Source organism: Chenopodium album, chromosome 18 (assembly GCF_948465745.1).
Source record: "Chenopodium album chromosome 18, dcCheAlbu1.1, whole genome shotgun sequence".
NCBI classification, from domain to species: domain Eukaryota; kingdom Viridiplantae; phylum Streptophyta; class Magnoliopsida; order Caryophyllales; family Amaranthaceae; genus Chenopodium; species Chenopodium album.
Window position 1 is genome coordinate 35,180,129 of NC_137851.1, and position 9,142 is coordinate 35,189,270.

At 35.9% G+C, this 9,142-nt stretch overlaps 1 protein-coding gene across 1 annotated transcript; it reads left to right on the forward strand.

Moving 5' to 3' along the window:
- Positions 1 to 9,142, forward strand: LOC145592387 (NADH dehydrogenase [ubiquinone] iron-sulfur protein 4, mitochondrial-like). The gene is made up of 5 exons (XM_081648833.1): positions 1 to 238; positions 4,825 to 4,913; positions 5,455 to 5,584; positions 7,904 to 7,933; positions 8,837 to 9,142. The coding sequence occupies exons 1-5, from the start codon at positions 74 to 76 to the stop codon at positions 8,891 to 8,893; spliced, it is 471 nt and encodes a 156-aa protein (XP_081504959.1). The 5' UTR covers positions 1 to 73; the 3' UTR covers positions 8,894 to 9,142.

The following is a 9,142-nucleotide window of genomic DNA, read 5'->3' on the forward strand; positions in this document are numbered from 1 at the left end:
AAATAGAAACCGATTTCCTTCTCCATTGTTTTCATTGTTAGAGAGAGAGAAGTTGAAGGAAGAAGGTACAACAATGGCGACCTCTCTACAAAGAGCTGGTCTGAGACTAACTCATCTTAGCCGATCTGCTCTCATTTTAACTAAGTCCTTCTCATCTCAAGCCGATGCTTTAGTCGAATCTCGCCCTGGTGAGATCGGCGTCGTCGCTGGAATCCCCGAAGAACATCTTCGTCGTCGAGTATGATTTATTGCGTTTTTATTTTATTTTATGAATTCGTCGATTATTATTCGTTTTGAACTGTTTTATGCTCGTATTGATTGTTAATTAAGGTTATGGTTGGAATTTGGTATTTTGTGACATTGTTTGAAGGTTGTCATATTGGTTTTTGGTTGAAAATTAGTGATTTTGGATTGAAATGATTAGAATTAATGGAGATGCATATTCTTTTGTCATTGATGATGAGAATAAAAGGAATGTTATCGGGTTTTGTATGTGGTTCCGAATGCTGAGTTTGCTGTTCAACGTGTATTGATTTTGATGAAAGGTTAGGTTAATTGATCATGATAAAACAGCAATTCGCTATTGAGGACTGAGCTATGGTTTAAAGTTAGAGGAGTACGATTTCCATTATACACCATTGTAGGTACTCCTAAGGGCATCCGTGGAATCCCAACAGCCACCTTGACAGAGGTCAAATGGACACCACCTTGGGCATCACATTTCTGGAAGCTTTAACAGCCCTTAATTTTCGTTCATCTATCTCTTCAATTGATGACTCCAATTTGATATCATTGCTATTGATTATTGTGGAACGGAAACGCTTCTCAACTCCGTTGGCTTTGGCGGCCGCTGTATGTTTCTATGGAGTAGTTGTGTTGTCGTCTAGCTTCTTCTGTTGAGAGGACGTGTATCGAGATGGAGGAAGTGAAACGTAGCAGGGAGAATGGAGGGTATAATGGAGAGAAGAGAGTTATATTTGTGGGGAGAATAATCACACTAGGGGGGGATGTGGGTAACTATTAACCCTATTTTTAAGGGAACAAGCTAGCCCTAATAACCAATTACTCCAAAAATTGACTAAAAAAAAGTCAAAATTATTTTTCCATTATATTTTCCCTTCCCTTTACACCTATTCCAGACAGGGAGTAATATTTTCTTTTCTATGGATTTGCAACAATCTTGGGTTAGGACAAACTACTTTTGATCTTTGTAACAAGACAACCAACTTTTGGCCATAAACATGCATCGCCCTTCTGGAAGGATCAGAACCTAAGCCCTATACTTTCTTTCAAATAAAATCATCAATTAATGGCTCCAGTTTCAGATCATTGTTTATGTGAGCCCAAATCGGTCAGCTTGTCAGTTCCATTGGATGCCTTTGGTAGCAGAAAATGCTTCTGTATTGGATGTTGGGTGGGGGGAGCGGGAGATACGGAGGTGAAGGAAAAAGAAAAAAGTTGAAGAGAAGGGAGAGTATAGCAGAGATGAGAGCTAATATTCAGGGGAATAATTACTTTATTTGGGAGGGGGGGGGGGGGGGTATTGGTAACTATTACTAATACCCCACCAACTAGTTACTTAAATCCAATCTTTAAAAAAAGTTAAAATCATTGTATCATTACTCTCCCCGCTCCCCCCGCCCCAATACCCGTTCAAGGCATGCCCTAAGAGATTTTTCTGATTTGGAGTGCTCTACCCCCCCGCTCCCCCCCCCAAATACCCGTTCAAGGCATGCCCTAAGAGATTTTTCTAATTAGGAGTGCTCTACCCCCCCCCCCCCCCCCCCCAAATACCCGTTGAAGGCATGCCCTAAGAGATTTTTCTAATTTGGAGTGCTCTAATTAGCAAAATTAAATCTCCTATTGAATAAATGAGTAGATAAACATACCTTTTTGTATAATGGCTGTGAAGTGAGGAATTTTTGGGGTTTTGACTTTTGGTATGTGGTTTTGAATTTTGAAGTTTGCTATTTTAATGCTTTGTCAAGGAGGTTTAAGTTTGTTGTTCTTGAAGACCACAGTTAAATGGTGACCCCAAAATTATCATGGGATTGTGTTACTCTCATTTTTTCTACTTGGAAGAATTGGTTAACATTTATGGATTTCTTGAAAGCTACTATGGTCCTTTTACTTGGGCATGGTAAAAGTGGTGCCTTGTTTGAAGAAGCTTTTGATGTCTTAGGACTTTTTGGTTGGTTTGGGAATTAACTTCGCATAGGAATCTCCATTCCTAGGAATTACACTTATGTGTTTGGTTGTTATGTGGGAAATTGTAAATCCTAGGAATAGTGAATAATGACCAAGGGTGGGGTGGGTGAATATATTCCCATGAATTATAACTTCCATTTTTGCTTTTTAGTGTCACTAGTGTTTGAAATAGCGGGCGCATGGCACTACGGGGTAAGCGTTTAACTTGGTCGGGGTGAGGCGTGTGTGGTTAGGTGCTAGTTAGGCGCATATGCGGCACATTTGAAGCAAATATCAGCCAAAATTCTTAATTGTTCATATAGTGCGCCTCACTTCAAAGAGGTGCACGTAGGCGCTGCTGGACCCCTCTTGCTTTAGTGTGCCTTGAGCTTTTTTATACATTGATGTCAACGAACACAACATGGACAAAAAGAAATTCATGGGAAATTTGGGTGTCTATGGAACTTAAGGGCAACTAATCAGCACCTTATAGAATAAAAAAGCTAAGGGATATGTTGCCTTTCATCAATAGCAGATTGTTCATGTTATATCATACCTATACTAGTTTTATCTTCTAAGGTGTTTTTTAGTTGGCTTAATTTCTTATGGGTATTCAAAATTCCCATGAATTTCATTTTAGACTTGTTGTTTGGTTGACACAAAAAAGTAAAAAGTAAAAATGAGGACAATGACAATTCATGGGAATTTTGACTTCCCTTTAAACAGGGGAATTAACTTACCCAACCACCCCTTGGTAAGTTAAAATTCTTATGGGAATTTACTTCCTCCATTTTCAACCTAACAAATTTGGTGAAATCCCATGATTTTGATAAAGGAATCCAATTCCTACAAATTGAAATTTCATGGGAATTTTCACTTCCCTAATGAACTAAATGACCCCTAAGTACAATATGGGTATATTCACTTAAGGTTGAATTTTGAAAAAAAGTGTGAGTCTAGATGAAGATGTTGTTTTCAACCTTAGATAAATCATATATGCTGCTGAGGCGTAAGTGGAGAAAGCATGGATTATTTGGATGTGTGCTACGACTCAGTTCTGTTTTTGGTTTTTTGTGATTATTTAGAAACTAATACCCTAATTAGACAGAAAACAAGATTATAAGGGTTGGCTTGGCTGTAATCATAGGAATTAATAAATTCAAGCTATTAATATCAGACTTACGGAGCGTTTAGTAGGAGGGATGAGATTAAGTGGGATAAGAAGGTGGGATAAGAAGGTGGAATTAATAGATGGGATAAGGATAAAAATAATGTATTCCATTGTTTGGATTGGGTTGGGATTAGATTGGAATAATTAATAAAGATACACAATTACCCTTACTATCCTTTCTTCACTCTCTTCTTCTTTTTCATTCATTAAGGGTACAAATGTCTTTTACTCCTTAAATTTAATCCCCATCCCTTATACCACCCCCCCTTAGTTATTAATTTGGAGGGATAACTCCCTTTTTTATCCCCATCCTAAACCCCCGCATAATCCCCATCCTTCTAAACAAACAAAAGACTTTTTAAATCCCTCCTCTTTTATCCTATCCCCCCTCTTTTATCCCTCTAAACAAACACCCTCTAAGGGTATGATTCCTCCGGATTGTGTTTCACTCAATACTTTCTCCAATTTTTACTTATTATTACAAGCCTTCCCCTATTAATACTCCTACTCCTTGCTGCTTACTCTCCATCATAACAGAATCCCCCGAATTTGCGGTAACCACCTAACAACTGATTTAACAACTTGCAAGTTGTGGTTAGTTATTGATTGTTGCTGGCTTCCTCCTCGAGTATGTGTGAATAATAGGGAGTCTGTTATAATTTCTTGCAATGTGTAATTTTGATGTGGCGCTGCTGTGTTTTTTTGTGTTAAAAGTTGCTTGGAAATGCACTGTACCTTACATCATTACCTTTTTAAACATGTGTACTTTGTGTATTTACTATTTTAGCTGGTTTCAGCAGAATTTGCCATCAATTTTATCCTGCATGTTATATATGGATATGGGTTGTGACTCATCTTTGTTGGACAATGCATTTGGCCCATGCTTGGAACTTACCGATCTCTATGTTCCAGCAATGCTGGTGATAGAGCAGGTTGACTAGAGCTTGTTGTTGCAGCTTAGCTGTTTAGGTGACAATTCTGCTCCTTTCTCATAACCTAAGCAAGAAATGGCTGGACACTATTAGTTTGTGGTTTGTCATATATGTCATTAATTGATCAAAACCAAATTGAATTTCAGATTATGATTGTCGGTGTTAGCAGATACATATGGTATTTCATATATTACTATAGTCTGGCTTGTTATCTGATGAAACTAACTTAATTGTCTCTTTGCTATTTGATGATAAACCTTCTGTATTTCCAATATAGTATCTGCTCTTTGGCAGCTATCTAATATAATTAAAGCTCACTGGTGATTAGAAAGCAACATGCTATTAGGTTTTGGTGCCTTTAGTTGCATCTGTCCATTTAAAGGATTTGAACCTATATATTCCATTGCTTATCCTTAGTTATAATCTTGTTTTTCCCCATGTTGTGCTTGTTGTAACCACGTACTTGTTTGAAAGTTAACATTTTCCTCTGGGTTACGTTAATTCTTCCTTAATCATTGTAAATTATGAGCGCAGGTTGTGATTTACTCACCTGCTCGCGTTGCAACACAGCAAGGTGCTGGCAAAGTTGGGAAGTGGAAGATCAACTTCCTTTCGACACAAAAGTAGGTCACTAGACTATAATTCTCCGATAAATAGTTATTCAGTAGTCAATTTTGAATTTTGCAGTGTCACAATGGGATTATAATTTACTTCTTTAATTTGTTAAGCTTGTAAACAAAAGTCTAGTCAGTCTAGTGTACTGTGTATGTTCCAGAAAATATGGTACATGGTGTGAAAGAATCATAGTGATGGTATAACTTAAAAGGTTCTTTGCTACTGGGTTTTTTTGTTTTCCAGTGACATTAAGCGTATAGTGTATAGTGTCTGGATACAACCTTAAAGGTCTTCTACGCCTGGTTTGGGTCTTAGAGAGTGAACTTCTTTGATATTGAGAGCCATGAGAGGTATTCATACTAAAGTTAGGGATTTTTGCTGTATGTTGAATTATGATGATTTTTTAGGGACCCAAAGACTTTTTGCATGTACATTCTGAGTTACTCTGATGGATGGTATTGTGTCTATTGTGTAGTTAGTTGCGTAGTTATCTTACTTCCTTGCATCTTTTTTATTGAACATTATCTTTGTCTTTGTAATATCCTTAAGGTGGGAGAATCCATTGATGGGATGGACATCCACTGGAGACCCTTATGCCAATGTTGGTGAATCAGCACTGACTTTCAACAGTGAAGAAGATGCAAAAGCCTTTGCTGAGAGACATGGATGGCAATATGAGGTGTGTTTTGTATTAATATTTGTAAACTGTCTTTGTCCATCCTTTTACTCATGCTTCTTTTTGCTTCTTTAAACATAAGTTGTACTTCACAATGGGCGGATCCCTCAAATAAAAAAAAAAAATCTCAGATGATGTGTGCTATTTATACAAGATAAATAAATTTCTCTGTTAATGTATGTATGCTATTTATTTAATTTAAAAATTATGTTGTTATCCATGTCTCTTCTCTTGAGGCTCTTTTATTTTAAGTTATATATGTAGGGTGTGCTCTTATCAATTTATTGAAACTGATTAGACCTTATTAGAACTTCTTTTAGTTCTAAATTAAACTTAGTTCTTATCAACCCTTATCACAACTTATTATGACTTATTTTTCCTAAATTTATCTTATTTAAACATTTTTTTTTCTTTCTGAAATTAGTGAAAATAAGGTGTACACATCAGGCCTGCAGTATGTATTAATTTAAATATGCTGTTATTTATTTCTCTTCTCTTGAGGTTCTTTTAGTTAAACTTATACATGTAGTATGTTAACCAAGTAGCTTCACACTAGGTCATAATCAGCAAAATTTGCTCTGACTTGCCAACTTGTGTAAGCTGTTATTTGAGAAAAGTGAGTAAGCAAATTTCCAAAAATGACTTTAACTTTCAGACCCATGGTTCTAGTGGATTCGTTGATCTATTAAATGAAAGCAAGATAAATCATAACAGGAAATAATAAAATGATGGGATTTACGAGGCTAAGGCAAGCTGAACTTTATGGTCATTGATCAGTCCACTTGGTTTACACACCATGACACAGTACTTATTTTAGGACTTCAAGTCTTCAACAGACCATAATCATTCCCTAGGTGATGATGTCTCAATAGTTACACATGGTAATTGAAGTTATTTATTTCATGTTTTTTTTTTGGGAGCTTACATACATATTTAGTTTGTTGGAGATAAAGCAAATTTTAAATGCATTGGACTTAAGGACTTAGTTTTTAATTCTTATGATTAACTTTTCTCTTTTCATTAGCATTAGATATTCGATTTTATGTCCCCTTAAATAAATGTTCCAGGGGGGCTAGGGTATTGGTGAAAGTCAACTGTTAATAATTGTGTTTATGGTTACTGCCTGTTGAATAGTTTTTGAAGTGTGTATGAAACTTACAATTTTGGGGAGTGTACCTTTAAAACACGAGTTTCTTGGAAAGACAAGGAGTCAAGGACTATAAGATTGTCGCAGGAATGCTTGTATCTTTGGACAGGTAGAAATGATTAAATTTGTTTGGGAGAAGTATATGCTTTAGTCATAGTTTACAACACCATTTGATCAATTCTTTTTATAGTAATGTAGATTGAAATTTTCCCAGAGTCGATTATTTCATTTTGGTAAAGACTTTAAACCTTAAGGCATTTGTGTTTACTTCATTCTTATAAAGGCAAAAGGGAAAAAAAAAAAAAAAAAAAAAAAAAAAAAAAAAAGTGAACTGAACACTATAAAGGACAATTCCCTATCCCTTTCTTGTGGACCTGCTTAAAAAGCCTAAATATCTAAATTCAGTCATCAATTAATTGGAAATTGTGATGTATATTTAGGGCTTTAGATCATGCTTATTGCATAGTGGAGTCTATAACATAATTTGTAGAAGGATTGTAGTTATAGATTGAATTTGTTATAGGTCTTCTACTTTAGGTTATATTATTTGTGTTACTACGTACTTCCTCCGTTTCTATTTACTTGACTTATAGCCCTTTGGCACGCAATTTAAGGAAGAGATTAAAGAAGATAATCATAAGCTAAATAAAAAAAAATTAATGTCATGAAGCCCCAATTTATCCCTTTTATTGGTGGTTTTATTTTTTTGTATTAAAAATATCGTTTGTCTTCTTTAATTAACTCCTTAAATTGCGTGCCATGGGACTATAGGTCAAGTAAATTGAAACGGAGGAAGTATATTATTTGTGCTCATGTACAATTTAAGGATTTGGCTACGATATGTGATCCTAATTTCTGTTCAACTTTCTGAATCTTTTTTGCTGCCAAGGTGAAATTGACAAATTCTACTCTGCTGGAAAAGTTGTATGTTCATGCCATTGTTACATTAGAAATGTGTTTTTGTTTTACTTCTTTTGGCTGGCTGAGATATTATTATATAGTCTTTCAAATAGTGACATGTTTGGCATACCGTGTCTTATCTTTGAATAAGTATAATTGGCCTTGAGGAGTGCATGTTCTTTTTATTTTTTCCCCCCTCCCCTGTTTCAATTTTCCTTTTCTCTTAATCTTTCTCTGCCTCTGGGTAATACTGGTTGTTGAACTTATCTGTGCAGGTAAAAAAGCGTCACACACCACTTCTGAAGGTGAGCTTGTTAATCTCATTTACAGCTTTTTTAATTTCCAGAGTTTGCAATCCATTCTTTTCCTTGATAAAGTCTGTCTTTAACTAATCAATTTATCAACTAATCGTATAATCAACCAAGATTTATGATTTTTATGTGAAGACTTTCTGAAAGTGTGCTGCGATTTCTATTCAAATATTGGAGCATCATGGAACTGGTTTTGAAATCTTTTTTACCTCGTTCTCTCATTTTAGGCCTACATATATGTCGGGAGGGGGGGAGGGAATGGGGATTGAAAGACATGAAGGTTCTAGAGTGAAACTAGAAACTACAAAGCACCCCTAGATCCTGGGAGAGCATGGGGACAATGGGGCGTCCTACCAAAAATGGTTTCGGCCATGTGATCTTGTATTCTTTATGGAGGCAGATTCTTCTTTCCTGCTTAACCTTAATTATTTAATCATCTCTGTTTAATTTATTAACTGTTATTTTGACTCTGGAGGCAGATCTGCATCTTAAAGTTTGAAAAGTAGACCAGAAATCTGTGCCTTACCTTCTTTGTTAAAGTTGCCTCTATTCTTCCCAGCTTCCCACGTGAATAGTAGATAGATAGGATGACGACATGGCGTGCTTTAGCTTCCTTTGGTCTTTAAATGCATTGGAATTCTTAAATTTGATTTAGCTAGCCAATTATGGTATTTCGATTGAACCTTTCTTAAGTGTGGTGCTGATAGCTCAGTTTAACCCCTTCAAACTTCTATAAAAATTGGGACTGTATAGAGAATGAAATGGTCGGTATTTTTGTTAAATTTACTTCCATGTGTTAAGTGTTTATAACTACTGAAGGAATATATCATTCTTATTGAAATTTCCTGTCATCATTTGCATGAGTAGACCTAATTTTGTTCTGCGCCCTTATTGCAGCCTAAAGCATACGCAGACAATTTCAAGTGGAAGGGTCCTCCGATGCAGGAAAGCTAGACTTCTTTCGTTGTTTTGAGGATGAAATGCTTTAATTCGTTGTTCGTCGATTGTGAATTTTCCTTTCTTTTGCTGGATAATAATTGTAATGCACCCATTGGCATTTGCATAGAGCTACGGCAGAAGAACACTGCCAATTTCTTGTACTGTCCAGTTGGAACTTTGTAGAATTTTCAAGAGCCATGAAATATACTTGTCTTTGAACTAGTTGTACAACATATCACTTGTATGAGGCTAATAGTTTATTCA

Excerpts from the sequence above, each read along its gene's own strand:
- LOC145592387 (XM_081648833.1), top strand. The coding sequence starts at position 74 with ATGGCGACCTCTCTACAAAGAGCTGGTCTGAGACTAACTCATCTTAGC. Across the intron at positions 5,585-7,903 it reads GACATGGATGGCAATATGAG|GTAAAAAAGCGTCACACACC; the intron begins GTGTGTTTTGTA and ends TTATCTGTGCAG. Across the intron at positions 7,934-8,836 it reads GTCACACACCACTTCTGAAG|CCTAAAGCATACGCAGACAA; the intron begins GTGAGCTTGTTA and ends CCCTTATTGCAG.